Here is a 15398-nt window from a genome sequence, read left to right as displayed (position 1 = left end):
GAAACTTGAGGCTAGTGTATTGTGGAGTGCACTAGGATGCATCGTGCAATGCAAAGGACTAGTACAAGATGGTGCACACTAGATTGGATAGTGTACTATGGTGTGCATGTGTGCTAGGATGTATGTGTGTACATATACACTAGTGTAGTGCATTGTGCATGGGGATTAGTGTGTAGGGATGTGACAGTTACACACTGCAGCAAAAGATAAACTACAGTGTGTGCAATGGTGTAGTGTACAATGAGAGGCTAGTGAAAGATGGTGTACATGTGTACTATACACTCTTTGCATGTATGTACACATATACAAGTGCATTGTACAGTGTGCACTATACACTATGCACATGGTAGCGATCAAAAGGAGCTAATAATTAAAAGCACCACAATCAAACCAGAGAATATTTGACTCATTGATTATGGCCAAAGCAACCGAATGAATTAACTAGCCACCCTCCACCTTTTTGAATCTCCCCTCTCTTCTCCCTTGAGAACATGGTGGAAAACATAAGAGCTAGGGTGTCAAGTGGCCCCCTCCCTCTCTCTCTCTCTCTCTCTCTCTCTCTCTCTCTCTCTCTCTCTCTCTCTCTCTCTCTCTCTCTCTCTCTCTCTCTCTCTCTCTCTCTCTCTCTCTCTCTCTCTCTCTCTCTCTCTCTCTCTCTCAATGCATCACTCCACCTTCGATCAATAATGACATGCAATCAAACTTAATGCTCAAGAGAGGTATGCAATCGTGACAATTGTAGCTTCTCTCTAACTTATCACTCACCATGGCTCCTCCTCTCTTAGCATCTCTCTCTCTTGTGCAATAGCTCCATCTCTTCCTTGTGGCTTTATGAACTTCCCTCCCTTGTAATGTCTCAGTGGACAATGGTGATTAAAGAGAAGGCTAGTGGAGAGAAGGTGGTGGTAGAAGAAGGGGGTATTGTTGGAGATGAGAAAGAGAACTATGTTTTGGTTACAAGGGATGGATGACATTGTACAACCCACTAAGGTGGTGCTTTGCTAAAAATTATGTCCAACCCTGTGATCACAATTGGAATGTGACATAGGAGACCTAAAGGTGTCACTCTCCTTTGATCACCGAAATGTAAAATAACACTTGTAATCTCCTTTTTACCACCTAACCCAATTTTAAGGATTGTTTCTTTCGTCATTAATTTCACTGCTACTCCATCATCTAGCTAAACCCCAAATATCATATAATTCATCACTTCCATGCCTACAAATGAGCCCTTGGATCCAAGAATAAATCAAAAATCATTATAGGTTGGACACCTTTAATCATATTATCATCCTTTATATTTGGCAAGACAATCGTAGCTATACTCCTTTTCACCCTTCATCGTACTAGTCTACAATATAACTCTCTTACAAGTAGGTGTGATTTCTAGCAATCATTGCAAGTTAGTATACAATTGTAAACTTTTCAATTTGTCCCATCTATTAAAAGATTTCTCTTCATCCTTGTCATGATCTTTAGCTACTTGATGATCCTAAGGAAATGGAGCTACTCTCTCCTTAATCTTTAGAAAATTTAAAGGAATCAACAAAGTAGGGTGATCTTCTTAATTAGGTGACAAATGTCTCACTTATTTCTATACATGATGACCTTTTGAATGGTTCGGTAAGGGACTCTCCTGCTTTGAAGTCTCAATCTTGTCATTGTTAGGTTCATGCAGCCCCAGACCATATTCCTTCTCTAAAATAGTTGTTGGATTTGATTGGGAACGTGTGATTATAGCAATCATTACATCCGAGTTAAAGGTGACATGTTTTTCCTTGGTTGGTCTTATTTTCAAGTCCTTTACAATTTCTACTAAGTTTACAACCAAATTAGTAATGCCTTTACCCTTATCTTGGCTTTGTGAAGATGTATCTTCCCCTGAACAATCCTTTTCATAATGGCCTTCATGACCACACTTGGCACACAAAGGAACATAATCCTTTCCCTTCTACTCATTTGGGAAAAATCTAGTCACATGTCTAGGTTGCTTATATCTCTAACATACTACACTCGTTCATGCATTATGATTCCCTCTAAAATTAAGGTTTTTATATGGTGAGGGCCTCCTCTCATTTCCAAAATATCTTCCTTGTCCTTGATTCCTTGGCATTGAAGGTGTACCCTAACATACCTCTCAGTATAAATGGCCTATTATTAGGAGGTCCTATCGAATAAGTCACATTTTGATTGTCCATATAGTTATAATTTGTTTGCATTTGGACTGCTTGCTATCATAGACGAGTTTTCTTAACCCAACAATGATCTTTCACATGATTGTTTCTCAAACAATACCCACAAAAAAACTCCTCAATTAATCAAGAACCACTCTACTATGTGTGGGGCGTTTTGTTGCTAAAGGCCCATGGAAACATGACATTTCTTGCACCTTAGTGGTGTGGAATTCCTTTGACTAGATATTGACTTTGGTCCCATTGCACAAATAGGTTGGCTGACATTACAAACTCACTTCACATTGGTGTTTACCTTAGCTAAAATCTCTTTTTTCTTGTCTATCAAAGATTTGGCTATCAACTTAGCCACCTTAAACTCATCTACACTCTGTCCTATAGATGTAGTGATTGTTGATGATGAGGAATATATTGGGGTTACCAAATACAGATTTAATCTTGAGTATTTCATTGATGATGGTGCCACATTGGCACTTATCATATACGCAGCCTAAGGAGCCACTAGAGTTCCTACATATGGCATGCTAGCTACCATTGATAATAACATACTTGAGGGAACTAGTCCAGGATTAGTGTATAACCCCTTCCTCCTCAACTCCCCTAATTGAACGTCCTCCCAATATCATGCTCCTATCTTTGTGTCTACTAAATTTGCTAGCCACTTAAGACCTACATATCCCTCACAGTTCCTATAATCCCTCAATTAATTTCCGTTTTTGCATGTCTTCAAAAGGAAAATTTTGTCCCATCTTTCTACTTAGTGTCTCCATCTTTTCAATGTAATGTTCACAATTTCTCTTAGGTTTTGTGCTAGATAGTCAAACTCTAAACATAAACAATCCTTAAACACTTGTTGCCTAACCTTATTTAAGAATGCCTCTCTTAACACTAGATAAGTAGCCCCAGTGGCAATGGGAAGGCTCCCATACTACAAGGCTTATTCGTCCTTAAGAGTTATTGGAAATATGTGAAGTTTTTTATCATCATCAAAAAAATCTCATTTGCTATGCATGTCACTTCAAACCATTGGACATGCATATATTGGTCATCAGTGACCAAAATATTATGTGAAATCTGTAAGTCACACAAGTGCTCTCACAACCATATATAACACTCTTAGTTCTTCCTCTAAATCTTTGAAGATTGGAACCTACTCTTTTGGATCAACAAATAGTCTACTAAGAGCCCAATATTTTGTCTATATTGTTACCCTCTATTCCATGATTAGTGGAGGTTTTCTCTATCTAATATCCTATCATTTCAATGGAATCGTTATTAGAATCATCTTCAATATTTTGACCCTTTTCTTTTGTATCCTCTTCTTTTCTCTCACTTGTAGTTGACCCCTTATTCGAGCTACCCTTATTGGTACCACTCGTTCCCTCGAAGCTCCTTGCTTGCCTCTCCCAATCATAATCTAACTCAGTTCTAACAGAAGATGTCTCTCCAATCACTTTTTCATTTTCTAATGATAAATCCAACCCACCTTTCAAGGTATTTTGTAACTCAACATTTAATTTTTCTAACTCCTCCACTATCCTTTCAGTTCTCTTTTCCAATCTTCTTCTTACTCTCTCTCGTCCATGCAAGTTTCTAGCTTTTGCTCATTCATTTTCGTACTTGGCTTCTTCCTCTAGCTTGCGCATCCTTCATCAACCTTATTGTAGGAGCCCTTGTTTGTGTAGACTCAACTTCAGAAGAATGTTAGGTAGTTTCTTATCTTTAGTCCCCATAAGGTACATCATCATCCAATTTTTCTACTTAACCTAATACTTTAGCCACTTCCCTCACTTCCTTTGTGTCAAATATTAATTTCACACCTTAAGATACTCCCCCCCACAAGGACATGTGGGCCCAATCTATTCTCCTAAAGGACATGTATATGATTATCTATAAACCCAATCATAGTAGTCATTTACACTAACTATGTTGAGTTGAATTCCATCAACTAGTTTGAAGTGCAATGCTAGCCAAAATTCATTTTGCTTCATCTTAGAACATCCAATTCCAAGTGCACAGTTGTTCAACATTGACCCACAATTGGGTCCAAAGTATTTATGCCCGTCCACCAATTCAATGTCTCTAGCCTTAGTTACAAAATCCGCTAAATATCTTGGGGCAATTCAAGGAAAAAGCCAACACAATTGTTTAACTTTGTATGTATTATATTTCTAAATTCTCTCACCAAATCTTAAAGTACCTAAAGTCGTATGGGTAGGTCAAGTAGGTGTAGGATTCTAACCCTAAGCTCTTTAGCTTCTTCCCATGTCTCAGCAAGCAACAACTCTTCACATGTTACTCCTGCCATTCCTATGGTAGTTTAATATGTGTTCCTTTTCAAGGGTGTTATACTTTGGAAGTTTTTTAGTTTAGATAATCCAAAGATCTCATATATCTTTCCTTCATTTCTATTCCTTCTAATTGCTTCACCATTAACATTTTAATTTTAATTATATTTAAATTACTACAATAGCCTATACCACCCTCCCTTCTCCTTAATTAACATGCTTGCCTCTCCCAACAATGCACCAAAGATTATGGCCCCCTAAGAGATCCCCAAATAATTGGACAAAATGGCTATATGTAAAGCCATTGTGCTAATTAAGAATCAAAGATGCACTAAAAGAGTTTGTTTGGTCTCTAATTGATCATGAAAATGATAGCCTAATTACACATATGTAGTTTCAACACAAACTTAACTCAACATATCCATTTTAATTACTCAAAACTCTCTAGTTTCACATCTTAACTCTTCCATTTTGAACTAAAACCACCCATATTTTAAGTCTAATATTTTCAATATTTAATTCAGAGATAGTACTTAGCATAAAATATCTAATTTATTCTTAACATTTATTAATATCTTGATATAATCTCTAATATTCCCTAATTATCATTTCTACCCTCAATGTCATTTTATCAACAAAGTACTCTTTAAAAAACTCCATTTACTATGAAATTTTACCAATGTATTTTGATAAGAAAATAAACTAAAGCCTCTTTTTATACTTCTCATAAATTATTTCCCTATCTTGACTTTTTTTTATTTTTTCTAAAAAAATAGAAATATTCATAATAATTACTTAAACACATAAAACTACAAACCCTCTTAATCAAATATTCCTAATAGTGAATACAACTCACATACAAATTTTCACTATTAAAATTTTATTCATAGTATTTACTAATTATGCACTAAAAAAGCTTAAAATTTATCGTTTTAACCTTTTAATTTATTTATCTCTGTAATCAAAACTCCATAGTGATTAAAAATCACAAACAAGTCCCCCTAACCATGTTTTAGCTATGTTTTAACACATAATCATTAATATTTTCTAAATCTTTTGAAGTATCCTTAATTATAGTCAAAACTACTATTTTAAATACTAAAATGGCCATATTTTTCAACATATAATCATCTACGTTTATGATTTCATTTCTAGATTGATTTTGATGTATTTCAACTGTGTTTTAACTTACTTTTCATCATTTTGATTCATACAATACAACTATTAAGCTCAATTCTATTGATTTAATACCCAAAAATCAAAAGATCAATCTTTCTAACATCAACTACCATTTAAACTTAAGATTTCACTTTCATTTTAACTAAAAGAGAAAGAAAGTGAATCGTACGTCATATTTTATAATGTTGGTGTGGGTGCTTCTCTTGTTCTATGAGAATAAAAAACCTCAGTCCATTATGTTGTAATAACTTGTTTTAATTACGTTTGGATTAAAAACAACAATATCTATTGTAAGTGGAGTTATAGAGCTGCCCAATGGATTCCCCATACCAATAGGAGAAGATTGATTGCATTTCTCACTCCATACATACTACATGTTCATGTTCCATGGCGAAAACCTACCATTTTTGCAACAAAGAAAAAAAAAAGACTACCTCCAAAACCTTTTTATTCAAATGAGAGAGAAATAGACTCTAAGTAACCAAAAACAAAGTTCTAAGTAAATAACTAGTTAATTATTTATCCAATATTTTAATCTAATTAAAGACTAATTTATCAATGATTGATTAATCATAAGTAAACACTCACTTGGCAAAACTTAAGCATCTTAGTTGAATAATTAACTTGGCAAATTAAGTAATGATCATTTGAAAAGACTTAAGCATCTTAGATACAACTTGAAGATACAACTCACTTGAAAAGACTTAAGATACAACTTGAAACTTAAGCATCTTAGAAGTAATGACCACCAATACGTGCACTTGCACTTGTGTTATGTGCATAGTGTTTGAATGGCAATTGAAGGAGCACTTTCAGCTTGGCATAGCTAGTGGCTACTCCAAAGTCCACCATTTTCGACACCTTTTTTTTAATCCCAACTGTCCATCTAATAATTAGCTTTGCATCATTTCTTTCTTTATCCCAATTGTCCAGCTAATTGTCCATCTAATAATCAGCTTCACATCCACCTTATGGCATACTGCTCTTTGATTTGACTGACCATTGTAATTGAGTTCACATCCAACTACGGCATACTGTTTTTATCTCAAGATTCACTTCTTAAAGCCACTACCTTCATCAAATTTTTGCATTATTTTTTGGCTTGTTATCAAGTTTCTTCAAGGTGATTGCAAGTGGACAGCTCAAGTTGTCCATGACATGGACCACAAAATGGTAGCAATTGGGCTCTGTTCATTGAACAAAGTAGGGATAGCTATATTTTCCACAAATTTGTTCCTAGTGCATGTGGTTATTTAAGACTCCAAATACAGTTGCTCAACTTGTAAGAGTATAAAGCCCAAAAACTCCAATTCTGAGTCCAGACTCTCCACACCTAAGGTGGAAAATTTTGATATTTGAAGCTTTTATACAATGCGGATTTATCAAACAAATCAGTACGGTAGACCATAGCTCCACCTGGCCTATCTGTATTAACATGGTCTGAATAAACAAATACAAACACACCGAATTAATACTTGGAAGGATTGATATCAGAAACTTTCAAAATGTATATTCATCAAACACATGAATAATGTATACCTTTGCTTCTGCCTGCACCTTGCCAATCACATCAAGCTCTCTGTACTAACATGGGCTGAACAAACAAGTGCAAACACTCCAAATAGATATTTTGAAGGGTTTGTACTGAGAAACATCAATAAGAACACCCCCTTCATATCATGCCAGTCTTTACTTTGACTTTTGGATAGGCTTTTAAAGCTTTGGCAACCTCAACCGAGTTGAACGGTCCACCTAATGCAAAGCAAAGATCAAGAGGTGTCCATCCATCCTGCCAACAATTAAAAGAATCCAACTCAATCATTTGGCCCTCTGCCTACCCCAAAAGAGGAAAGGGAAGATAGAACTTTCAGACATGTCACCTTGTTTTTCAAATTCTTATCAGCACCCCTCACAAGTAAAAGTCTCACTATGTCAGCCCTTCCAGTCAGAACAGCAAGGTGCAATGGTGTCCACCCATACTGTAACATCACTATTGTTTTGTTAGCTAAAAGAAAAACATCTGCTCAGATAGAAAGGATTGAAAAGAATGTTAAATGTCTCACCTTGTCAGAAGAGTTCACTTCAACTCCACACTCAATGAACCACCTAACGATGTTCATGGATCCAGTTTGAACACCATAGTGCAGCAAAGTAGCACCTCCCTGCCAATGAAGAAGCCATGCAACATCCAGCAATCAACACTTCTTAATGTTCCAATCATATTATATCAACTGTAAGCATTCATAAAAGCTAAAACAGAAGTTTGGAGTGAATTTTAAATTGCAAGTTCATTATCACACAAGATACTGCCAGCTTGAGATTGAGCATCGCCTGACTATTCTTATCAATCTCAATAGTGCATTATAAAATAAAACCGCCAAAAACAGTCAAGGAACTGCTTTCTCTGTAAACAGATTAAAGAGCACGCTAAGGTGCTGCATGCTAGTATTGTGCTTTAACAGGGCACAAATTAATCTACTATATTGCTGCTTGTGAAGGGTGGATGCGCCTCAATGATAGCGGTCCTTCAAACACACCCACACAATCATTGGTCAAATGCAAGGTGCCAAAAGCACACCAGCAGGCAATGAACAATATCTACAAACCATGAATAGATCAACAGAATCATCAGTGCAAAGCAGTACGGCAGAAAATGGACACATTGTGAACTTTAGTTTGAACATCTAGTACCATGTAGGGAGTGTAATACTTCGCAGAAGGATGAAAGAGACAATGCATATAAATTGTACACACAAAAACACTTGTGGTAACAGGAATCTCTACCAGAATCCAAAAAGACAAGGTGGAGAGTAGCAGCATATACACTCTACAAGCCTCCCTCTCTTCACACCAAGAATCTACCAGTAAAACATTATGAATGTGGCCACACCCCCCCTTTTTAGATAAAGGGGAAGATGACCTACAAGAAGTAGGATGGCCTATGACACAAAAACCATGATTGAATCTCTACCAGAATCAAAAAGGACAAGGTGGAGAGTAGCAGCATACACACTCTACAAGCCCCCCTCCCTCCACACCAAGAATCTACCAGCACAACATTATGAATGTGGCTACATCCCCCCTTTTTAGATAAAGGACAAGATGACCTACAAGAAGTACGATGGCCTACAACACGGAAACTATGATAGAATAAGCCATACATTAGCTTTGGGCTCCTGTCATGAGGACATGTATTTTTGAAACCTCACTTTAACATATGGATTAATTTTTAATCACATGATGTTGTACATGTGAGGTGCAACTGGGGTTAGAGTAAATTTATGAGCCCGGGACCCAAGAAAATCACGAGATGTCAAAGGCAAAAGTTGCTGTAAGTTATGTTGCGTGGGTACTTGGTGGTATCTGGTGTCAATTGTTGGCCTAGGTCATTCATTTGGCCATAAGTGTTAGTTTGGTGAAACTAGAGATGTGGCGTTTAATGGTACCTAACGCCGATCTAATGGTCAAAGATGGCACAAAGAGACTCTGAAGTGAAAGATGCCTAGCCAATTTAATTATTGGCCAATCAGATTTTTTTTGGGCACTGAAATAGTTATTAGATTAATTTTTAGTAATTAAACGCTGAAAATTAATATTTAATGATGGATAATGTTGAAAAAACCGTTTGGGAAGACTGCCACTTAGCAAAGTTGCCCATAGAGGCTGGTAAAAGGCTGAAGAAGAGGAAAAACAAGAGGATCTTTTGCTGTAGCAAATGTGGGAGAGCTGTGAGCACCCATGGCCAGCCTACTTTCAGCCATTGCAACCAGCCACGAGTGAGTTTTGAGGAGGCGATTGTAGATTCAGACCCTCCACAGCTGGGCGATTGCATCCAAGTATAAGCTAACAACTGATTTGGATGTCTCAGCTATAAGCAACAGCATTTATGTTGAGTGCGCGGCTAGCGGAAGTGTGAAGTTTTGCAGCAGGGGAAGTGTGCAGGCGAGTGAGAGTGAGAGTGACAAAGAGAGTACGAGCTGATTTGGGTGTATCAACAATGTGTTGATACACAAAAAATAAAACGTATTTATACTTAGGGCCCTAAGGGTGCATTCACATGTACAACATAATAATACACGTATACAATACACGGAGGTGAATAAAGGACCTTTACATCTCAACAACCTCCCACTTAAAGGTCTGAAGTGAACCTTTAACCAACTCCCACTAGTCGTATGCAATGCTCATGCTAAGCCTTGCTTAAACTTTTAGTGAGAACATCTGTAGGGTTGTCCTATGTTTTGATCTTGCTCAATGTGATTAGACCATCTTCCAAAATCTATCTGATAAAGTGATACCGCACATCTATATGCTTTGTGTGTGAATGATACATGGCATTCTTAGCTAGATACACAGCACTCTGGCTATCACATCCCAACATAGGAGTACTCATAGACATGTTGAGATCCTCTGCAAGTCTGCTCAACCATATAGCTTCCTTAGAAGCTTCATAGTTGATATGTACTCAGCTTCAATAGTACCCAGTGCTACAATGTTCTCCAACCTGGAGCACCAAGAGACGGCCCCGCCAACAACTATAAAGACATGCCCACTAGTGGACCTGCGAGTGTCCAAGTCACCTGCCATGTCTGCATCACAACCACCCTGCAGACTAAGTGCAACTTGCCCATAGCAAATACACTTTCTTTGTGTACCCTTTAGATATCTAAGAATACGCTTGACAACCTCCCAATGTAGTTTGCCAGGATTTGACATAAACCTGCTAACAACTCCCACTGCATGAGCAATGTCTAGACGAGTAGTGACCATAGCATACATAAGAGAGCCACAAGCTAATGCATAAGAAACTCCCTTCATAGCATTGGCTTTCATGTCATCTTTTAGGCTGTTAGCTTTACTAAGCTTAAGATATGAAGGTAAGGGCATGCCAAGAGGCTTAGCTTCAGCTATGTTAAATCTGTCCAATACCTTTTCAATGTACTTCTCTTGAGATAAAAACAGTAATTTCTGTGTTCCATCCCTGCGAATCCTCATGCCCAATATAAGCTCTGCATTCCCCGAATCTTTCATGGAGAAAGCTGATTTCAGATGATCTTTGACAACATCCAAGCTAGTCTTTATTTTCCCAGCTAGTAACATATCATCCACATACAAAACAAGTATGATGGGATTGCCATCTGTATCCTTTTTCATGTACAAACAATGATCTGCATAGCTACGTGTAAACCCATGAGAGAACATAAAAGTGTCAAACTTTTTGTACCACTGTCGTGGTGCTTGCTTCAGCCCATACAAGCTGCGTTTTAGTTTACACACCAACTACTCTTTTCTAGGAACTACAAAGCTCTCAGGCTATTTCATGTAGATTTTCTCATCAATGTCACCATGCAAAAAAGTTGTTTTCACATCCATTTGGTACATCTCTAAATCCAATACAACAATGAGAGCAAAAAGCACACACAGAGGGGTCATCTTCACAATAGGTGAGAAGACCTCTTGGAAGTCAATCCCTTCCTTCTGTATATACCCTTTGGCAACCAGTCTTGCCTTGTACTTAGGTTTCCCATCAATTGTCTTTACTTTGTAAACCCATTTGTTTGGAAGAGGCTTTCTTCCTTTGGGCAACGACATAACTAGCTGATCATCAGTTTCAATCTGTGATACAACATCATGAGGCTCATCATTTGAAGTAATAGATGGCTGCAAATTCTGAAATTTGACCTTTTTCATATCTTCATCAAAGGCTACAACATTATGGCTGCAAACAATTTTCTTGGACTTTGGTAACCACACTCTATAGCCAAATTCACCCTCATCACCATAGCCCATGAAAATACCTTTGGTGGATTTCAGGTCAAGTTTACTCCTCAGCTTATCTCTAACATGCACAAAAGCATCACAACCGAATATCCGTAAATGGTCATATGAGGCCAATTTGCCAAATCAAACCTCCTCAAGGATGACATTATTCAAGGACCTGTTTGGAGAGCAGTGGCAAATGTGAACCGCAGTTTTAAGTGCCTCTCCCCAAAATTCATGAGGGAGATTAGCAATGGACAGTATGTACCACACTCTCTCACATAAAGTCCTATTGTATCTTTTAGTCACACCATTTGAAGAAGGGTTGTAAGGAGCTATAAGCTTCCTCTTGATTCCATGCAAGTCACAAAAATACTTAAAACTCAAAAGATGTGAACTCATACCCATTATCAATTCTCAAGCATTTTAGCTTTCTACCTACCTCAGTGGTCACAAATGCATGAAAAGTTTTAAAAATAGTAAACACTTCACTTTTCTTTTTCAACAGATAAACCCAAATCTTCCTTGAACAATCATCAATAAAATAGACAAAATATGCAGCACCACCCAACGATTTCACAAGCATACTACATACATCAGAATACACTAAGTCCAAGACATTGGACTTACAGGAGAGACCAGAGTAAAATGAATTTTTCATTTGCTTTCCAAACTGACAGTCATTACAAAAATCAAGATTCCATCAACCCTCTTCAAAGAGGTAAGGATGTCAAGACCTTTCTAGCTTATATGGCCTAATCTCTTGTGCCACAACTCCAAACAACAGCCAATTTCAGCAACTGCAAGAAACTTGCCATTTAAAGCTTTACAGTGTAGACAATACAAAGTGCCCTTCTTGGTTCCTTTTGCAATCAGCATGGAACCCTTTTTCAATTTCCACAAACCACCACCAAACAGTGTAGTGTAAACATGCAAGTCAAGTTGTCCAATAGATAGTAAACTCTTCTTCATGCCAAGCACATATCTGACATCTTTTGACACAATCTCTTGCCCATTATCCAAAGTCAAGTGTACAGTCCCTATCCCATCAATGCTGCAAGCATGGTTATTTCCAAGATATATGTTTCCATACCTGCCTGCATTGAGCATAGCAAAACACTCCAAGCAAGGAGTTACATGGAAAGAGGCACCAGAGTCTACAATCCAAGTCTGAGTGACACCATCATCAACTGACAAAAGTGCATCAATTACATCAGCCTTGGTAATTTGCATATCGTGCATGTGACATACAAGGGCATCATAATAGTACATCAGACTCTGCATCTGAGAGCTCCTCTATGACTACATTGGAGGCCACATTGGCCTTTTCCTTGCCTTTGGCTGCCTTAGTTGCATCTGTCTTATTCTCTTTCTTCTTTTTGTCTCCTGCATTCTTCTTTCTCTCTTGTTCCTTCTTGTAGTACCTCCAATCAAGCTTCTTGTGGCCCTTCCAACCACATTGATAGCAAGTAACACCACTCTTTTCCTTACCTTTGCTCTTGCTTCTGCTTCTTTATCCAGCATTTGCATTTTTCTTTTCAACTCTATCTCTAACTACGTATATATAAGCCAATCTGACCTAGTTGAGCAAAATTTCATCAATAGATGAAAAGCCCCAATTTTTCTTGTCAAGAAATTTTACTCAAATTAGCAAAATTCCAACAAATTCGACAAAATCCCCAATTTAACTGACATCAACATGTACAATGTCTCAAATTTCTGACACAAATGTCATTGTCAAGCTTAAACAACATCAAATCTAGGAAAATCCTCAAATTTCCGGGAGCATTTTGCACAGATTTGTGTTCTATGCTTACATTCACGAACACCTAGAATAGCAGAAAATAAGAAAGATTGAAAATTTCCTGATTTATAAAAAGGGGGAACGGGGGGGAGGGGAAAACCTTCCCGTCTGACGGACGTAAGTCTGTGCAGCCCCGCGTGATGCATGGCTAGAAACGGTCGCCCATTGGTCCCACTAGACCCCGCCTCGCGACGCGTGACGCCTATTAGTCTTCCGCTCGGCTACTCGCTAGCACCGCTAGTCTTCTGCACGACTTGTGCTGTAAAGATCGTTTTTCTTCAAGTCGACATGTGTTGGTCGCTTGCACACAACTTGTTCTGTCTCTCGCGTATCAAGTGTTGTTTGTAGACTACTGTCAATCCTACGACTTGACACTCTTGGAAAACGCAAACGTTGTAACCAACGCTCTGATACCAATTGTTGAGTGTGTGGCTAGCGGAAGCGTGAAGATTTGCAGCAAGAAAAGTATGCACCTAAGTGAGAGTGAGAGTGACAGAGAGAGTACGAGCTAATTTCGGTGTACCAACAATGTGTTGGTACACAAAGAATAAAATGTATTTATATTTAGGGTCCGTAAGGGTGCATTCACATGTACAACATAATAATACACGTGTACAATACACAGTGGTGAATAAAGAATCTTTACATCTCAACAATTTAATGTTGTCGTGGCACGACAACAACTGCAATTGACTGATTTTCAATCATTCTTCGTAACAAAACTCTGAATTTTCTCTCTCTACAACTTTCTCTCTCATCTCCCAACCATTTCACAGCCTTGCTCCGAAGATCTTAGCATTTGGATCCTTTGAGGCTAAGAAATTGCAATTTTTTCTACTGTAAACCCTAATTTCTGCTGTAAATTAGGGTTTAACAACAACCTCAGGAAGCGTACCAAAAATTAGAAGCTCCAACACTTGGATTTTTCAGGGCTAAACGTGAATTTCAGCTAAATTCCGGTGGAGGACTAGCCAACCATTGAATTTGGGGCATTTCCATCGTCTATGAAGGAGGTGAAGGCCAATTAAGTTCTCGAATCAAGGGGCAAATCAGATTGAAGACTTACTGGTCACTTTGAATAGCAAGGGGAGTTTGGATTATGAAGGGAATTGGGAGAATCCCATTGTAAATCTACTTCTTTTTCAATAAAGCTAAAGAAATACCAAAAGGGGTGCCAATTTTGGGGCCAATCAGGTGTGCATTGTCCAAGATTAGTAGGTAAATTTGTATTTTCAGATTTGCATTTATTGTTTGGATTTACCACCCATCCATGGAAGGAAGGCTGGTTTCAGCTCCTATGAGTCTATTAAATGGCAAAGTCTAACATGAGGATCTTAATGGAAAGAAAAACAACCTTGACCAAGTAGTACAAGCAGAAGGGAAACAAAACAAAGCATGAGTTCAAATCCTGAAGTTATGGTACATTGCTCATTAATGTGCATGTATGTGTGCTTGCATGAGAGAGAGACGCACACAAAGTCATATTAACATCTACTAAAGGCCAAATGACCTATGACCAAAATGGTGATTACAATTAATCCAAGATAAATAGACTCATATATGTGCATAGGAGCTCTTGGCTCTACTATTATCTTAAAATATTGCATAAACTTTGGAGGGATCTCAATACATTGCTCATTAATGTGCATGTATCATCTTTATCTTCTGGTGGTACCTGAAGCCGGCAGGCTGTGGACCAGCAGGCCATAGGCAGCACAATCTACATCTCTCTGTGAATCTATCCAAGGTAACTGCCCATGGCAGATCCAGAGGTCTAGCAGAGGTGTGCTCTAAAATATCCAATGTGGATGCAGCTCTGAAAAAGTCTATAAAAATGAACTCCCCTTCATCCGCAAGGTGCCTAGCTCAAGACTGCAAGAAGTGCTCTCGACATTGACATAGCTCCAAAACAAGAGTCCAAAGGCAACACTAATTTGGAAAGTCCATCACCCTAGATAGGGGTTCAAATCTCTCTCATAAAAAGTGATGGAAGCCCCAGTCAATCTCGTAGTACACTGGGTATCTATAGGTGCTCCTCGATCTCTGGCTCAAGCTGACAAATTTAACCCCCATAGGCGAGGGGATTTGCTCCAAAGCAATAAGTCGTACACAGTTGACCAGTCGAACATTGTACTAAATGAGAGAAATGAGTCCATGTACTTTGGGTGAATCACA

At 38.1% G+C, this 15398-nt stretch overlaps 1 protein-coding gene across 2 annotated transcripts in view; it reads right to left on the bottom strand.

Annotated features, from left to right (window-relative positions):
- Positions 1-6283: 6283 nt before the first annotated feature.
- LOC148009684 (uncharacterized) overlaps positions 6284-15398 on the bottom strand; it is a 73546-nt gene continuing 64431 nt past the window's right edge. For both annotated transcript variants that reach the window (XM_087672980.1, XM_087672981.1), the window contains 4 exons: positions 7723-7821; positions 7540-7638; positions 7199-7448; positions 6284-7099 (listed from right to left, as the gene is read on the bottom strand). In XM_087672980.1, coding sequence (XP_087529106.1) covers positions 7332-7448; positions 7540-7638; positions 7723-7821 — 315 coding nt within the window. In that variant the 3' untranslated portion in view covers positions 6284-7099; positions 7199-7331. The remainder of the gene's footprint in view (positions 7100-7198; positions 7449-7539; positions 7639-7722; positions 7822-15398) is intronic.

Source organism: Lygodium microphyllum, chromosome 30 (assembly GCF_053477565.2).
Source record: "Lygodium microphyllum isolate KBCC chromosome 30, Lygodium_microphyllum_v1.1.10, whole genome shotgun sequence".
Lineage (NCBI taxonomy): Eukaryota > Viridiplantae > Streptophyta > Polypodiopsida > Schizaeales > Lygodiaceae > Lygodium > Lygodium microphyllum.
The sequence above is the reverse complement of the archived record's forward strand: the minus strand, read 5'-3'. Positions and strand labels throughout refer to the sequence as shown.